At 40.3% G+C, this 19499-nt stretch overlaps 1 protein-coding gene across 1 annotated transcript in view; it reads right to left on the minus strand.

The window, feature by feature from the left end:
* SYNPO2L (synaptopodin 2 like) overlaps positions 1-19499 on the minus strand; it is a 52038-nt gene that overhangs the window by 22537 nt on the left and 10002 nt on the right. Inside the window, exon 2 of the mRNA XM_042460901.1 lies at positions 4436-4587. Within this exon, the coding sequence (XP_042316835.1) occupies positions 4436-4587 (152 nt within the window). The remainder of the gene's footprint in view (positions 1-4435; positions 4588-19499) is intronic.

Here is a 19499-nt window from a genome sequence, read left to right on the forward strand (position 1 = left end):
GAGATCCGTCTTTATAGCTCTTTTAAAGCTGTTTAGAGTGGTAATATGATGGATCTCGTCTGGCAGGCCATTCCACAATCTGGGAGCAACAGCTGAGAAGGTCCTCTGAGAGGTCGTAAACAGCCTTGTTTTACAAGGCTGTAACAAATTTTTCCCTGAGGATCTAAGTGCGTGGGGAGGATTACATTGCGCCCGCGCCATACGCGGGCGCGCCATACGCAGCCTTGAGCATATGCGCTCAAGCCGCGGGGCGCGCGCGGGGCAGAAGGGGCGGCGCGTCCCATTCAATTGAATGGGTGCGCCCGCCCATTGTGCCCCATGCGCGCCCGCGCTGCTGCGCCACCACGCACAAGCCCCATTGTTTCCAATGGGGCTCGAGCATAGGCAGAATTCGCCTTACGCGGAGGGATCCGGAACGGATCCCCCGCGTAAGGCGAGGACGGACTGTATATGGAAGGAGGCAGTCCCGAAGATAGGTTGGACCCAAGCCATTTAGGGCTTTAAAGGTGATAACCAACACCTTGTACTGGGCCTGGAAACTGATGGGCAGCCAGTGGAGTGATCTTAAAATTGGTGTTATATGGTCTCTTCTGGATGTACCAGAGACCAGTCTGGTTGCCATGTTTTGAACTAATTGAAGTTTCCGGCCCAAGCATGAGGGTAGCCCCATGTAGAGTGCACTGCAGAATCAAGGCATGAGGTTACCAGCGCATGTACTATGGTCTCAAGGTCCCTGATTTCCAGGAAAGGGTGCAGCTGGTGTATGTTTCTCTTTTGCTGCCTGCTGGGTTTGTTTGCAGTGCAACAAGGTTTTGAGAATCTATGCTTTTTAACATGCAGAGATTAATTGATGTGGCAGCCTTATTTGCTCTCCTCATTTCTTTATGTTTTACTGAACACCCATGCTCAGTAAAGGATTTTATAGGCAGCTGCTGTATATTTTGCTTGTTGTAGGCAGGTATACACAGGTACGGGAGGACTGGGTAGAGTAGTAGGTTTGTTGCTTGAGCAAGCTGAAATGATAAGGCCTGATATTCTCAAAGGACCATGGGTGCATGAGGGTATTTTGCTAAGTAAACAGATCACCCACCCAACCGCACATTCATTCCTGCTAAGACCCCATTTTCTTGCAGGCAGATAAGAACAAACCAGTGAGCACATGTGATGCATTTCCTCCTGTGCTATTTCTTTTTCTCTTGAAGCCGCTGTTTCACAGAATTTGGCATGGACAGACCCACTCCCCCACAACAAATTGTAATAACCCAGCATAATTAATTAGTCAGAATAGGATTAACTTCAGTTTTAATCAGGCAATGAATGGAGTTCAACCAATTAGAAAAATCTAATTAATTAATTAATTAATATTAATAATAAATAAATTAACAACATTTCCAAAATTCTGCCTGAAATACAGAAAACTGAAACTTTAAATCAATAAGATTAATAAAATAGCAAATCTCCTGAATGTGAGGTTATGCAGAAATATTAAAGTTAATAGAAGAAGATGATTTCACTATCTCAGTGTATCATTTCAATCAAATCTAAGGACTACAATCAGTAGTGGAAATTGCCTAAACTCATATTTTTTAAAATATATATTTTATTAAAATTAACAGGCCAAAGCTTTCAATGATTACAGAATGATGTTTAAACAGCTATTTGCTTAAATTCTTTTTAAAGAAAATGTAATACAAGAAGACAGAAGAAGTGCAGGAATCATACAATTTTGCATCAGAGGATTATTTGGAACCAAGGAAGTATTGTTTTGCTTACATGTAATTGGAGAGGGATGCCATGCCATGAATATGGGTATCTGTGTTTGCTTTATTGACTACAAGAAAGATTTTGACAAAGTACAACATGGCAAGTTAATGGAGCTATTAGTAAACGGAAGTCTCAGTTCAGGGTATATTTGTACAATTGTCAAGCTGATTTGGCAATAAATAGCTGCAGTGAAAATTGAAGATGAGATGATAGAAGACACAGAAATACTAAGAGAAGAACAATAAAGATGTAAACTTTCACCAGTGCTTTTTAATTTGCACTCTAAGAATTTCCTTAAAGAAGCACTTTTTGATTCAAATAATACCATTATTAATGTGAGAATTCAAGGACACAGCCACGTTTGTCTAAAAAATCAGTATGCAAAGGGATTTTGCAGCACTTTTGAGATTAACTGAAAGACAGAAGTTGATAACATGAGCTTTCATAGACTTGAGCCTACTTTCAAATGCATCTGAGGAAGTAGGCTCAAGTCTATGAAAGCTCATGTTACTAACTTCTATATTTCAGTTAGTCTTAAAGATGCTACAAGATGCCACTGCATATTGTTAATGTGAGTTTATCAGTAACGTACAATACGCAGATGTCACAGTATTGCTAGCTGGCAACTTATATGATCTGCAAAGATTTTATTGAATAATAATAAAAGTCTGTGAAGTAAGCAATTTATGTGGTCTAAAAACTAATGTTAAACTATGTTCATGATAATTAGTCAAAAACAAGCAGCTGCTGAAACACATATGTTTCATATGTATAGGTATATATATATATATATACATATATGTATATGTATGTTTCATATGTATAGGTATGAGCATGCTAACAAATACTGGGTTCAAATGTCTAACTGAATGAGAACTGGAATCATAATCATGCAATAAATGTTTCAACAGAAATGAATCAGAGTAGTTTTGCAAAGATTAAAAATGCAGCAAAACCTCAAAAGTAGCCCTAATGTGAGTCTTTCATGGCGTTATATCTCAGTTCTACTGAATGTATGGCATCTGGGGCAGACACTGTCATAAATTATTTTATTATTTATTTATATATTTATATCCCACTTTCCCCAAAAAATTGAGACTCAAAGCAGCTTACAATTTAAAATAACAATGAAGAAGACTAAAGTTAATGAATGTTGGATTCATCACAAGATGTAAATAATTTCCAGGACTATATGATCTGCAGTGCAGAAGTATTACTCTATAAGAAATAATTTTAAAAAAGAAAATTTAACTACATTCTCATATAATGAGAAATAAAAAATATAGATTGTTGCAGCTGATTATTCATGGCAAAATAAATTTAGAAGGGGAAAACTTGTTAACTAAAAAAATTCAGAGAATGGTTTTGATACCTTTTTTGGGGGGGGATGATCCTATGCGGAGACAACTGAGTCATGATGATGCTCAACCTTCAGTAAGACAGGAATGAGAAGCAGTAGCGCAGTTAGGTTTCCAAAGGAGTGATTTTCAAAAGCTTTTTTTTAAAAAACCCATTTATACAATATTTGTTTAAGTCACTCTTTGTGGATACCTTCTGAGAACTGAAAAATATTGTTAAGAAAGGGCTTCTCTTTGTAGACATCAAGCTGATTATTCCTTAAGAAAGTTTGTTTTATATATTTAAACATTACAGACTATCCTTTTTTGGAGTCTAATGCAATTGCACAAAATAATCTTATAGTAGTTTAAAAGGAAGTAAAGTCACCATCAAGTCACAGCATGCTGCAGAGAGTGTTACGGATTGGGAGCACTAAGGGCACATGATCGTGTTACACTGCTCCTATTTAAACGTGATGCCAAGCAAGCAAGAACTTCCTCTATGCAGCATTCCATATGGCTGGCTCCACATTTAAACTAGGTTCTGAACTACTGTACATACACTATTAGCATGTCAGTGCAGCATCTGCTCAGGCCACAGATTCTTTCTATCGTAACACTTCACAGGCAAGGCAAGATGCTAGGGTTTAAAATGGGCACTAGGTGCTTGGAGGAGCGCATGAGAAAGCTGATCTCACGTGTCCAACCTCCTCTTTAAAACAAGCCACTAAAAAATGAAACAGGTCTCAGCCTAGGGAGTATCCGAATAGCAGACTGCATGAAAGTCTCATATAAGTCGTTGTGATAGTTACTGATTTATTGGTTTTAGCGAAACGTATATGTAATAAGATAAGACAGTTCTGCTTGAGGACAGAGTCCATGTAGTTCCAACAAACAGTCTCTTTAGTTTGATAAATCTGTATATTCTGAGGCTGAAGTGTGAGCATAGGAAAGAAGTACAGACAGCCCTCCATAGCCATGGATTCAAGCATCCACGGCTTGAAAATATTCAAAAAAGTAACTAAATTCTAAGAAGCAAACTATGATTTTGCCATTTTATAAAAGGGATAGCATTTTACTGTCTATTATATTTAATGGGACTTGAACATCCACAGATCTTGGTATCCATGGGGCATCTTGGAACCAAACCCCGGCAGATAGCATGGGCCCACTGTAAGTGTTTATGATGTGACATATGATTACATTCGTGAAAAGCAGTGTGTGCTGCCTTGGGCTAAGATAAATTAAAAAGCTTTTAATTCACACAGCTCAATAAAGCAATGAAATAATGCACATTTCATTCAATCTGTCTCAATAGCTATTACCACCATTACCTTTTCACAACAATGCTGAGGAGACCATTGGAAGAGTCAATGAGCTGCATGGCAGTGGCATGGGAAAGACCAGCACAGGGTCTTCCATTGATGGAGACTAATTCATCATTTTCCCACAGTCCTCCACGACAGGCTTTACTTCTTTTGCGGATCTAAGGAGGGAAAGAGGAAAGGTTAGTGAGAAAAGAAGATGGGGGTGGCCAAGTTACTGTGCTGTAAAAACAACAACAAAGAGCCCTTTGGCCCATCAAAGACTATCAAATGTATGATGGCATCTGAACTTTTGTGAACTTTAGCTAGGTTTATCAAATTAATGGGAGTTTTTGTTTTATTTTTTGGTGCTAGTAATATGTTTACAGTGAAACCCAATACAAGTCTCCTCAATTGTAAGTCCCATTGAATTCAATTGGACCTATTCTCAGGTAAATGAGTACAGGATTTCAGCTTTGTTTGTTCTCCTTTCCTATACCAAAATAAGTAAATAAATAAATACAACCAGCAGCTACACCAGTCCCTAGATGTACTGCCCACCAGATGTATAACCCCTTCTAGGGTGTCATCCAGTGCCATCCGCACCCCCACAACCCCTAGTGACACCATAATCATATGCTGAAAGTCCATAATTCTTATCCATTCGGTCATCCAAGATTACAAGGCAAAAAGTTTCTAGTTTCAACTGTATTTTTACTTTGAAAATGTCCTCCATCCTGTGGTGAATGTTGTGAAGTCCAATATTTCTGAACTTCTTCACATGTCCTCCACATATTTAGAAAGTCCCAACCTTCTGTATACATTTCCAACACTCATTTGAATTATTTTTAAACATTTTCCTTAGATGCATGGTGCATCTGCGGATGTAGACCAAACCTACAAAAGCTACTGTAATTCTACAACTTCTGTCACACAATTAGTTTCAAAGGTGCTAAAAGATCCCTTTGTATATTGATACAAGTAAAATAAGCATTCTAAACCTGATTATGCACTATTTAAGAGTGACATTTCCAATTAATTTTCCAGGAAAACCCAAGTTACTGGAGCTCACACCCTTTAAATATAGATGCAGAAGAGAGAGAGAGCGGCTCCCGAAAGCTTATTTAAAAGTTGTATGGATATGCCACCGGCATATTGATAACCAAAGCTACAGATGATCTCCTTCCAAACTTGTTACTAACATCCACATATTAAGCATTTCCTGTCCTTACCCATTCACTGGCAGTGAATTAAAGGAGAGCAATGTGGGGTGAATACCACAGGCAAGCAATGTAGAAAGTGGGGCACCATCCAACACTTGATCATCAACAGCCCCACAGATCATTCCTTCCACCAGATGGAGCATGCACCGGACAGACTAGCATTGTCATCTGCCAGAAAAATTACTATAAACTAGAACTTTTAAAAAGACATGACAACAACAGAGAAAGCACTTGAATGCAAAGTTTTAACGGCAATGTCATCTGGATGTGAGTTTACCAGTTATGGCAATTTGAAATAAAATTGGTTGCATGGACTCAACTAGATTCTTTTCACTGAGCAGTGATTGTGCTATACAAAAATGGAATGGCTTTATCTTCTAGGTGTGCATGTCAAAAGGTGCAACTTCCTTTTGGGGGAGAGGAAAAGGGAGGGGAGGAAAACCATATATATATTTTTGTAGTTTCTTCTCTTAATCTCATTGTGATAATATTAATCCCTACAGGGACGTAGCCAGGATTTTGGGAAGGGGGGATCCAGACTAAGTGCCACTATTATAATGGGGCTTGGGTGCAGCGGTGCAGCGGCACACACCATCCATTGTATCTAACGGAGGGGGGCTCCGGACCCCACGGACCCCCCCTTGGCTACGTCCCTGATCTCTAGAATTATGCAGAACCTTCCAAGTGTTTCAGTGTGTACGTGAAACATTGTACTGCATCCATCATGTGGATGATGATGATATTAATAAGGTAATCATATGCACCCATATTTTTATTTCAGTAACAACCCAAATAATAGGTGCGCAAAGCAACATGAAAAAGAAAATATTGAAATAATCTAATGATGTCATAATTTAAAACATGAACCCAAGATTCCCCTTTGCAGTTTCTTAGCCAGTACATCATACTAGTTTTCAGAGTATATAGTAGCACAAATAGTTGTGCAAGAGGGTTGCATATGTGCAGTGCTTAGTGCCAATTAATGGAGAATCTGCTTTAGGATCTTAACTTTGAAAGAGCTGTCGAAACAAAATAGGTTAAGACTGTGGAGAACTTTGTTAAAATTAAGACTAAAGCTTGATGTGGATTCACCACTGCAGTGACATGGGGTGCCACTATCACTCATACAGGCAATCATTTCGCAAGTCTGCATGGACCCCTTTCACTTTTGACTTGGTGGTCTAATCAACAGTTGCTCAATGGGTAAACCTGAATCCATTGTGCAGCTGTAGGTCTACTGTGAAGATTTTTTTATACTAGGCAGAAGTGCTGGTAAATCATCACTCCAACACTGAGGAAGCGCGTGTGTGTGAATGCCTGGCACACTTCCTTGTTGTCATGGAATCGTCGGCTTCCCTCTAGCATCACTGAATCGTTCGGGGAGAGGGAATTTCCTCTGAGTGCAAAGTTTCCATTCAGAGGAAATGCCCTCTCCTGGGACGATTCAATGACGCTAGAGGGAGCCAATGATTCCATGATGGGGAGGAAGCGCATCAGGTGTTCACAAGCATGCACTTCCTCAACATTTGAGGGACGATTTAGCAGTGCTTCTGCCTGGTATGAAAATTTTCAGTAACTACATTGGCAAATATTTATGTTATAATAAATGTATGTGGGATCTTGGCCAGAGTTACTATGTGGTTGTTTTACAAAAACCAATTAAAAAAAGGAAAGAAGTGTGGTACATACTCTTTACTTTTTAACAGTTTAAATTTGAGTATCTCTACTTTATTCTCTATCATAAGGCTTTAGCTCCAAAATTTAATGTCCCACCATGTGATCCCAGGAACATAGTTATCAGTGGGTCCTCTGACATAGTCTTGGCCTACCAGCTTGCCAGGTGCTGGCATTAGCCCAAGCAACAAACTCTAGGACTTGCTGCTGGTAGCAAACTACTCCCAGAAATTCCTCCAACTGGAAGGAACCACCACCATACATCTTACTTTCAAATGCCTATAGGTTAACAATGGTTAAAAGCACCCAATAAAACATTTATTCAAACATATACAGTGGGCCCTTCCCTTACACAGGGGATCCATTCTGGACACCCATACACCCCACATAAGGGGAAAATGCATATGCTTGAGCCCCATTGAAAACAATAGGGTGCATGCATGCAATGCAGCACGTGTGCCATTATTTTCCCTGTGGTGCAGCTTCAGTGTAAGCTGAAAGCCACGGATGGTGCACCCACATATGGTGTGGGCACACTGTATATGTTGAGCAGTTTTAAAACATGCAAATGCAAGTAGATAAATAGTTACCATGTCAAAAGAAAACTTTTACTTTTACCTTTTATATTGAGTACAGTCAAGCAACTCCTAATTTCTTAGAGTAATTTCACAGAAATTCATATATTTGATACCAGTTCTAGAAAGCTCAGTAAACTCACATCATGAAGCTCATGGACAAGGACAAAGAGCTGAACTAGATATGATATGCAACTGATTATTTGTAAGGTTGTTGTCTTGTTTCTAAATCATGCAGGGACAGGCGACTAAACATCCCTGTGTGCTATGGTCCCAGTTAACCCTCTTCCCCAACATCACCTGTTAAATGAAAATAAAACTGAAGTGATTCCAAATTGCATGTTTAGTATTTCTACTGCAAAAGGGAGAAGTGAAGAACAGGGGGGGAAACACTTTGCTTTTTAAAATATGACTTGTCTAGATATTTGCTGGAGCTTTATCAGCCTCTGGGGATCAGCTCCTAGCCTTTCCTGCAATCTTAAAATAGAAATTGCTCATTCCATCTGCCACATTCATCAACACAAGTGCCATCATCCTGGCCTTTCGGAGTCATTGCCCTTCTACTTCTAACCTTTTTTTAAAAATCTGGAATGGGAACATGAAACCTAATAATAAAGTGATAGAGCAAACAGGCTCTCCTGTTCCTATCAACCTGAGCATGCCCCATCTTGTTTCCACCCCTCATCCCACCTAGGTTTCTAGGCTACAGCTTTTAGTCAATAAACAATGTACATACTCATGTGAGAGTATATCTTTGGGGAAACAGGAGCAAAGACTTTCTGCTGGTATTGAGATCAATAATATGAATAATTGCAAATGATATTGGAACAAGATGCCCCAAACCCAAGTTCAGTACAGCTGGCCTTCCTTATACACAGATTTTATAGACTCAGATTCAAACATCCACGGCTTGAAAATATTTAAAACAAGAATAAATGTCAAGTATCAAACCTTGATTTTTCCATTTTATATAAGGGACACCATTTTGCTATCCCATTGTATTTAATGGGACTTGGAGCATACACGGATTTTGTTATTCACAGGGGTTCCTAGAACCAAACCTCAGCGGATAACAAGGGTCCACTGTATTTGGAAACAAATGACTCTTTCTTGAGACTTTTCATATTTCTTTTCCTTTTTTAAAAAAAAAATGCATAAGTACAATGAGAAATGCTTTTTTGGCAATCTTAAAATGACTCACGGTCACTTCACTTGGCCAAAAAAGTTACACCAACTTTATAATGGGTGTGTGTGTGGCAGAGTTAAGGAACTGTGTGAAAGAATTGTCAAGAGCACGCTCAACCTATAATTTCTTCAAAACCAATTTCTTCAACTATTTCTATTCAGGTTTTTTTGAGTGGGGGGAGACTAGTAAATTGACTGTACATGAGCCTTCTGAAATGGTGTGTCTTCTCCATTGGCGTGCCTTCTCCATTGTTTTCTGTTTGCTATTTCTCAGGCCACTCTGCAGATGAGAAGACCAGACTGGGAGTATTATTAGCATTTACTGGTTTTCTAGCTGATTCACCCACACACCATTTTATAGTGAGAAACCAGAGGTTCATGATGAAAAACAGGGCAGAAAAGTGAAGCCCAACAGCTGTGTCCACTATTTTTCAGATTCCAAAATCAAGTAGTTCTATTAGTCACTCCCCCACAGATTAGCCCATACTTACATCATTTCACATCACAAGTGAAAACGGAAACATAAGTGACCAAGTAACATTAGAGTGAAGTCAAAATGGGAAATGTTATTAATGAGAAAGGACACATATGGTAAGCTAGGAGAGGCTGCAAGAGTTTCCTTTGGCCTAAACCTACTGGAAGGGCAAGATTCTGCCCTCTCCTCTCTTCTCTGCTGAGTTGGAACTCAGTTTGCAGCAACTAAAATAAGACAAGTCCAAAGGGGGGAAATGGGAGGAAGAGACAGAACCTGGGACATTTTAAAAGCAGCTCCAAAAGTGGGACCTAAGAAGATTAATTGCGACTGTCCTTGCCAAATTGGGACAGTTGGAGAGCATGCAAGCCCCAGTCAACAAGTAATGAACATAAGCACTCAACAGGTTTAGGTATATAAGCCTCTATTTCCCAATGTTTGCTGGTCACCTTTAGATCCTGTTATTCTTGTGTGCAACAAACTGAGTGTGGGAGAATGGGAATTCAGCTGAAGAAAAGGAGTCAATGGGAACACAAGAGAGAATCATCCTTGTTGTAGTGACACCTCAAACTCTCCATTTTATGGCCAAGAAAGGTTGAATTGCTTCACCTAAAACTTCTTGTACAGCAAACAAAATGTTCAAAGACATCGAAGTCTTTTAACTTGGCGCAAACTAGTTTTGTCCCCAAAGGCATCGAGCTTTTCTAGGCTACACTGCAACAGGGCCTTGGCACAAGACTCTCTAGAGACAGGTCTTTGACCTATCTTCTCATTCATCTCATTCTCTTTGAAAATATCAGCCGATCAGTCTGTTTTCTTGAAGGAGGGAGGGAAGCCAAACTCGCTCACAAGCTGATGCTTAAAGAAGCAAAGGAGGTGAAAGTATAACATCCACTTTCCCTTCCACAACAGCTCTCCGGCTCCTCATGAAATGGAAGAGTCCTGCTGTGAAAGTGAAACCTTGATACCTTCCTTTCTTCTTGTAGAGCAGCAGCTAAAGGCTCTTCTTTTTCACCAGTGGGGAAGGATTGGGTTGTTTTCTTTTGCTTTGATTTTGAGCATTCTGAACTTGCACCCAGCTCGGAATACTAGAGTCAATACGTCCAGAAAATACACCGCAAAAGGAGAAACCCATCAGTCTATGCATTGCAAACTAACAACAAAAATAAAAAGCCACCTTGTTTTCTATTCCTGTTAAGGCCCCATGGCAGAAATTCAACCGGCAGTGCTGTCCGTCCCCAGCCCTGCAAAAGTTTCTGAACAATACTAGGAAAAATCCCACTTCTTGATTTTTGTTTGGGTTTGCCTATTTGCCAGTTGTTGAGGTCCTGCATGAGGGGAGGGGGGTAGGAAGGTTAGGTGATGTCCAAATTTTGTTAATTAGATAATTAATGTCTTGTACAGAATAATTTCTGGTTTCTTTCTACATGCTGATTTGATCAATACTTTTCACTAGTGTATGGAGTTCAGAACGTGATCATGTTATGCTTAGCAAAGAAAAAATAATTACTTACATGTAAATATACATGCATAATGTATATTTGAGATACGAAACCACTGTCATTTAGCTATATACCACAAATTAAAGCAAATCTGGGGATGGGATAAAGAAAGCAACTGATTTATTTATTTATTTATTTATTTATTATGGTATTTATACACCGACCTTCAGCCCTAAGGGCTAAACTGATGATTTCATGTCCTCCAACTGTCCTGATTTGGCCAGAGCAATCCTGATTAATCCTTGCTTTTTTTCTCTCACTTTTGAGCTGCTTTTAAAATGTCCCGGTTTCTTCTTTTTATCCCACTTTCCTCCTTGGTAGGACCCACTGCTTTTTATTGTTGCACTTGTAAAGCACTGTGTAAATTGGTGGTGCTATATAAATAAATGGCAACAATAATAGTATCAACATCAAGAACAACTGAAATATGTAGTAAAATAATGTTAAATCAGATGGAAGGGGGATTGTGTTTTTTGCTGATAATCCACCAAATCCAGTCCTGTATAGTTTTGTCCCGGTTTTGTGGAAGAGAATTATGGCAATCTGAGATATAGAGGGTGGGTGAGGCGTGCAAGATCTCCTGGGGGGCTCCTAACCTCCCAGATCTACATGGTAACTTCATCATTTTAAGTCAAAAACATGTAAGTCTGGAAGTATGCAAAGAGATTTTGCAGCACTTTTGAGACTAACTGAAAGACAGAAGTGGGTAGCATGAGCTTTTGTTGACTTGAGCCTACTTCCTCAGATGCATTCCTCATAATTTTAATGGATTTGGAAGACCTGATATGGGTCATGTTTTTATCAACAGTAAAAGTCATTGTTTTGGATTCCTATTCTACTTGGTATGATGAGGAAACAGTATGGGACCAAAATAGCTTTGAAAGTGAAGTTTTTCTACCTAGGACAGGAGTAGAAAAATTCAGCATATTTAAATAGAGTCCAAGGCTACAATGCTATGTAGACACTTATCAGAGAGTAAGGTGCCTTACAGACGGGCCTAAGCGGCACCGTCGTTGCGCCAGGAATACGCGCGAGGGGCGGCGCTTCCGGACGCAGCTTGCCCCTCGCGCGTATCCCGTACGGCAAGATGGCGGCACCCTATACAGACGGGCGCCGCCATCTTGACGTAACGGACGTACAGCGTCCGGACGTCTAAGCCCGGAAGAGCCGTCGCGAGTGCGCACTTTCGCACTTGCGGCGGCTCTTCCGGGTTGCCGGAAGGAGGGCCATTTCTGGAATTTTTTTTTTGCAGCGCGGGGGAGTCGCGCGGTTTGGCTGCAGCGGCTCCCCCGCGCTGCAACCGGCAGCGGCCTAAGACTGCCCCTTTTGGGCAGTCTGTAACGGGCCATAGTTTCACTGAATTAAATGAGGCTTATTCATTTTTGTTTATTAGTGGCCTCGATATAGTTACAGTGGCCAGACTAAGAAAGGCTTTCCATTACTATTTAGAAAATGCAAAGGAAATTGAGAGATTTTGTGAAAGTGCAAGTAAACAGAGGCCCTATACAGTCAATAAAAATGAAACATATGTTAGTGTGGGTGGCAAGTTTAACATTTTCAAAGCCGACAATGATTCTATGATTCTAATTCCCCCTTCAAATAATTTTTACAGTACTTTTTCTCTTCAGTTTATGTACTGGAATCTCACCAGGAGAAAAGTGATTTTAAAAAACTACTTTGGAAGGGAGAGAATCATGGGTCAAAGCTTAATCCTACCCACTCATGATGTACTTTGATTTCCTTAATCTATACAAATGTGTGCATGTGACTGCACACACATTTAAGTAGGCAAGAATTCAGTGGCAACTTCATTTCTGCATAATAAACTACTTGCCCATCAATAATGCTATACAGCACGGTATTCTTATATTCCTAGGGACTCTCTGCTTCTCTGGCTAGGACACCTGGAGCCAAGTCTCAATCTTCACAGCCAACTCCCAGCATAGGGAGAGGAATACTAAAAATAGGATGAAAGGCTTCCCAGCCGTGCTTGTTTCCAGACTGAGATCTTTAGAAGCCCATAAATCTCTCCTGGAACAGAACATTGGAGCATAACTTGAGGAGGCTTCCAGGCGGATGGTTCTAGGACTGAGAATCAAGAGACACTGTGCAGCTATCCTATCTTTTGCTCCTTAACAGATTTTATGTTTGTTTGTTTTGTTATTTTTAAAACCCCAAAAACCAGAAGCAGGGGGAAAACACAGAAGTGTTACAGATGGAAGACGTCATCCTCAGGAAACCTGCCCTCCTGAGACGTTTAAGGAAGGATGACTGCAGGATAAAAGCCCTGTCTCAAAGCACGCTATCTGTCTTATGGCATTAAAAAACCAACAAATATTATAAGCTAACCTGTCTGATTAAATTCAAATTAATAGAGGAATTTAAAGAGGAATGGACACTGGTGACGAACTTTCTAGAAAAATTTTGGAATCAAAAAGATGATTGAATTTGACATAATGGAACAGAAGCAACAACATCCTCACTGAACATCAGATATCAATTGGAAAACCTAACTTTATATTTGGTTTGGTGTGATAATAGACCTGTAGTAATATTAATATAAATATTTTTTCTTTACTATTCTGCTTTATTAAGGTTTCTAATACAATATTTACTTCATAAACGAACTGATTAAATAAAAAAAACATATTTGTAATAATAAATGTCTAGAGAATTGGATAAATGGGTGAAAGGTATTTTGAAACTTATATTAAAAAAGTATCTTCCAATCAATCACCTGAGATAACTTAGAAAAACATCTTAGAAAAAACATATCATAGAATCATAGAATCGTAGAGTTGGAAGAGACCACAAGGGCCATCCAGTCCAACCCTCTGCCATGCAGGAAATCCAAATCAAAGCATCCCTGACAGATGGCCATCCAGCCTCTGTTTAAAGACCTCCAAGGAAGGAGACTCTATCACCCTCCGAGGGAGTGCATTCCACTGTCGAACAGCCCTTACTGTCAGGAAGTTCCTCCTAATGTGGAGGTGGAATCTCTTTTCCTGTAGTTTGCATCCATTGCTCCAGGTCCTGTTCTCTGGAGCAGCAGAAAACAAGCTTGCTCCCTCCTCAGTATGACATCCCTTCAAATATTTAATCAGGGCTATCATATCACCTCTTAACCTTCTCTTCTCCAGGCTAAACATCTATATATACAGAAATTTAAAGAAGAGAAAGCTTAGTTGGGGGGGAATACAATCACTGCTTTAGTTTGGAAGTCACTATTTTATTTATTGAATGTTTATTTGTATTTGTATTGTCAACTTTCTTGTGTCAATGTTTTGTTAAATTGTTTATGTAATTTTTGTATTTTAAGATGAAATCTCAATAAAAATATTTTTTTTAAAATGAAAACTAACAAATATAATTAAGGTATAAGCATCAGTGCTGGGGTGGGCATAATCTATTCTCTCAAATCCAGGCATCTAATTTACTTGTTAGGCATATTATTATAATTATGTATATTCAACACATTAATACTTCCATTTTTTCCTATCACTATTCTTCAGTCTCGGTACCATTTTTAATAATACAATATTGTAAAATGCTGGATATGAAACAGAGAGACCCAAGTACAAATCCCTGTTTGGTTATGAAACTTGACATGTGATCTTGGACTATCGCTACCTCTCAGCAAGTCTCACTTACTAGATTGTTTTGGGCAGTAACAGAAAGATAGGAGCCATGTTAAGTGCTGTGCACATTTCTGGTGTGGTAAGTACTTCTAATGCTGTTCTTATCAGATCACTCTAGTTTTTTGCCGATAGCGAAAAGGTACAAATCCATGAAAATATCATAGGAAGTCGCTGAGAGTGTCATCTTGTTCACAAGGGAAAATGCAGGGGAAAGTAAAGTGACAAACCACACCTCCTTAGCTTGAATTTTTGCCTCATCTTGTACCAACTTCTCTTGCTCTTCACACCTTCCCATTGTACTTCCCAACCCCTCTTCCCTCCATCATCATCATCATCATCATCATCATCATCATCATGATGTATTTGTATAAGGCCATAAATTTACATGGTCTTTTACAGAAAGAGAAACAGTTTCAAACATTACATCCTGCCAAAGGCGTGATCTAAGAATAAAAAATATAAACTATACAGTACTGTAATTATAAACAGCGTCATTTCAGGCTGCCGTAATGCTTCCTTCCCTTACTCTGCAACTGTATCTCTCTTCCTTCTTTACCTCATAAAGGCAAAAATTCTTGTTAAAATCTTCTTTTAAAACATCACCTTTTACCAAATTTTCACTTCAACCACATGAAACTATGCATATGTAAATGCACAGAGGCTGTGCATATGATATTGTAATGGAAAGGTCTAGTTTTAATTTTGCTAGTTGTTTTATGTCACAACTATTACAGTGGGCTCTTGTTATACGCTGGGGTTTGGTTCCAGGAACCCCTGTGAATAACAAAATCCATATATGCTCAAGTCCTCTTAAATACAATGGCATAGCAAAATGGTGTTCCTTATATAAAATGGGAAAATCAATGTTTGATACCTGGAATTTATACTTTTTTTGAATATTTTCAAGCCATGGATTCTTGAATCCATGAATAAAGAATCCGTGGATAAGGAGGGCCAACTGTACTATGACATTCAGTGATATGCAGGAATTATGATTAATGAGTAACACTAGTATAAAAACCATGACTAAAAATTCTGTATAGTGTGGTATGGGAGGAGGTCAATAGAAGGGGTGTTGCCATGAGTTACTGTGCCTGATGATGCCAACCCTAGTAATGCCATTGCACCCTTCCCCTTGTTTTGCTACTTGCACCTCCCATCCTCCCTTCTCACATTGCCTCCCTCTCTGCTACTACTCTTCCCTTCCTTGCATCTTGCTCTAGCTTGTGCCTGCTTCTCTTGTTACTTGCAGCCTGCCACTGCACCTCTCACGTCACCTTCCCTCTGTTCCCCTCCCTTGCTGCATCTCACTCCTTTGCCATGCTTCCCTTTCTTCCTTCTTCCACATCTTTTCCTTTCTGCTTTCAGACCTTCATATCTTTCCTCCTTCCCTCTTCTCCTCCCCAACTTGCTTCATCTTGTCCTTATGCTAGGCTTCCCTTCCTTGCAGCTGCACTTCCAAATCCCTCATCCTCCCTTCCCCTTGCTTCACTTCATGCTGCTGCTTACCTTCCCATCTTATGTCTGGGTTCTCCAGGGCCCCATTCCCACTGAGCGATAAAGCGACGAATCTTGCTGTGTGTCAGACTCGGAGCAAGTTCCTGAGTCATATTCGAATCACATCCATCATTCCCATTACAAAAGGGAGCAAACGGACTCAGGTTTTCTTGACCCATGTTCTCATTCCCATTGATATTTCTGCATTGTATTTTGAGGCAGACTTTTTTGTTCCCCATTCCCATTGCCTGTCTGGAACCTTTTTTAAGCTGTCAATCAAGCGCTTAGGTGATTAGACGTCACAGTGACGTCAGCTGCTTCGATGCATTTTGATGCAGGCTATTTTTGTTCCCCATTCCCATTTATGTCTTTCAAACCTGTTTTTCTGGGATGGTTTTTTTTTTTTTTTTTTGTGGTCAATGGATTGCTGAAGCACCTAAGCGCTTGGGCGGCTAGGCGTCATTGTGATTGCTGCCCAGACGCTGGTGCGCTGAGGCGCTTAGGCACTCAGCAAAAACAGAAAAAGGAAAAAGAAGAAATAATAGTTATAAAAAGGGTGTGCAGTGGGTCTCCTCACACATCGATCTATGTGGAGCGGGGGGGGGGGGGCGGGGGTTGGCAGGGGGCATCATACGCTTACCGCGTTTGGAGGCCAATGGAGCAATTTGCAATGGCCAGACACCCGACAGAGCACCTAGGCGATTGAAAGCTTAATTTTTTAAAAAAAAGAAATTTGTCTATACATGCGATCGCCTTACCCTGCTTCCTGCTCCACCGGGGGAAAGGCTACACGAATGGGGGAAAATGGCACCGGGAATGCAGGAAAGAGAACAAAGCTGGTGACATCCCCAGGACAGCTCCTCGAACATTACTCCTCCCCTCCTAAAATACCGGTTCAGACACCTGTCGTTCCCATTAGTTTGCCCCGGATCCGACACGGCAGTTGCAACAAACAAACAAACAAACAAACACCACTGGAAAAGTACAGTCAGGATAACCTGGGTTATCCACCACTGATTTGGGGTTTCCCTGGAGCAGGGGTAGGCAACCTGCGGCCCGTGGGCCGGATGCGGCCCGTCGAGGCCTTGGGACCGGCCCCAGCCCGGTCGTGCCACCGAGGCCTTTGGCGTCTCACACGAGGGGCATGGTGGGGCAATTGTCTATAGAAGCCTCAGAAACATGCATTTATCTTAACATTTTTTAAAAAATCAGCAAATTTTTTTGCGTGTCCTCCATTTTTTATTTAAAAAGTGCCCTCCATTTGAAAATTTTGTCCTACATTTGCCCTGGTTTATTTATTTATTTAATTTTTAAAAAATTATTTAATTATTTATTTTTTTGCTTCGGCCCCCCAGTTGTCTGAGGAACAGCAACCCGGCCCCCGGCTCAAAAAGGTTGCCTACCCCTGCCCTGGAGAATCGATCAAAGGAGCCCTGGTGGCGCAGTGGTTAAATGCCTGTACTGCAGCCATTCACTCGAAACCACAAGGTTGCGAGTTCAAGACCAGAAAAAGGGCCCAAGCTCGACTCAGGCTTGCATCCTTCCGAGGTCGCTAAAATGAGTACCTAGACTGTTGGGGGCAAATTAGCTTACTTGCTAATTAGCTTACTTGCTGTTCACTGCTATGATCTTTGGAATAGCGGTATATAAATAAAAACAAAACAAAAAAAACAAACAAAGTAGGATTGAATGTGAATTCAAATGGAAACGATGTCCCATAATCCGATTCTTGATTCGCTTTATAACCCAGTGGAAATGGGGCCCAGAAGTGATGCTGCATCACTTCCAAACCCTGTTTTACATTTCTACACAGGTCAAGGAGGGCTTTGGGATGGAGAGGATAAACTGCTGCTTTTGTCTGCAGTGTGAGGTATTTCAAATTTCATTCCAAAATTGGAAGGAAAAAAAAGGGAGGCTCGGAGAACTTCAGGATACTGGGCTCAGGTTTACAGAGCCAGCCAAAGTGGTCTTGGGATCTACATGCAGCCCAGCTTTAGCGCAGCAGAGTCCAATTCATCAGATGCACAAAGTGCTATTCTGTATTATCAGGAATACACATGTGGTTGTGAAGGTGGTACAGGGAAGAGGAGGAAGTCAGAAGAGGATGAAATGCAAAAAGAATAGTGACACTTTTCTCATTAACCAGGCAGTGTAGGTGGTGGTAACACAAACAGTGTTAATTAACACACATTGTATGATTAAACATCCACTGATTCACTCAAACAATCCTGATTCAAGCTACACCTGATGGAATTGAATTCTCATATACGGCAGTTCTTTGACACTGTTGTGCCCTTATGGAATTCTTTGGATCAGTTGTAGAGTCCCCTGGTAGGGAGAAATGTTTTTCATCAGCTTTCTGGAAATTGCCCTGGGCTAAAATAACTGTAAAAGATGTTCTGGCAGCGAAGAGGAAAGTGAGATGTAAAGTATAATACAGGGGAATTATTCCATGTGGTTGTACCATAGTTGAGACATTTGTGCAACAGGCAGAAATCTATTTAATTTATTATGTGATCCTCAACTGAAAAGTCGTAAGACTTTCAAGGCCTCTAAGACCACAGACGCAAGAAACTATGAAGGATATACTGAAAAGTTAACAGAATATAATAGGCCGTTATACATGCATTTGCCATTTCTCTGCCAGCATGGTTTCTGATCAACTTGGGTTTTCAGGTTTCTGTAGCACTTGAAGCGGTACATAGAAGAAAAGCCCAAACTAGTTTACAGCAATGTGGGCAGCCATATGTGCGTAGCTGTTGCAGGCTACTTTTGGATGTTAACAATAAGATAACAGGTGGGACTGAATAATTTGTTTCCTTTCTCTTTAAATGCCTGGGCCATCTAGAACATTTTCTAAATTGTCATTTATGCTCTAGTGACCTATAGAGTAGGTACATAACACAGTGTATAAAACTTAAAATACTGTATTATCTGTTCTCTCAGAAAACCTACCCACTTATGAACCCTTCCATCTTTATGTTCCAGAAGGCCCAGGCTAGACAACTACTGTTGCCACCTTTCCCAGCACTTTCCTCCTTGCTGCCCACCCAAAAGGCAAGAATATCAGCAGGATACAGAGTAAAGGGAAGAGGGGGACCCCTAAGTCCACTGGTGTCTATTGTACACATTTAAAACTGATGTAGGGCACTAATATTCCCAGTAATGTAAAAACAACCCCCAACTTGATAAGTTAAGAACCCATTCATCTGGGTAACAATGCAGCAGCATCAGGTACTTTTCAATCTAAGTGACAAAAATGTGGCTGAATTATTTTAAGACTGCTAACAATCACATGTCAGAGATGTTGTTAACATACTGAGTTTAT

Source organism: Sceloporus undulatus, chromosome 3, assembly GCF_019175285.1.
Source record: "Sceloporus undulatus isolate JIND9_A2432 ecotype Alabama chromosome 3, SceUnd_v1.1, whole genome shotgun sequence".
Classification (NCBI taxonomy): Eukaryota; Metazoa; Chordata; class Lepidosauria; order Squamata; family Phrynosomatidae; genus Sceloporus; species Sceloporus undulatus.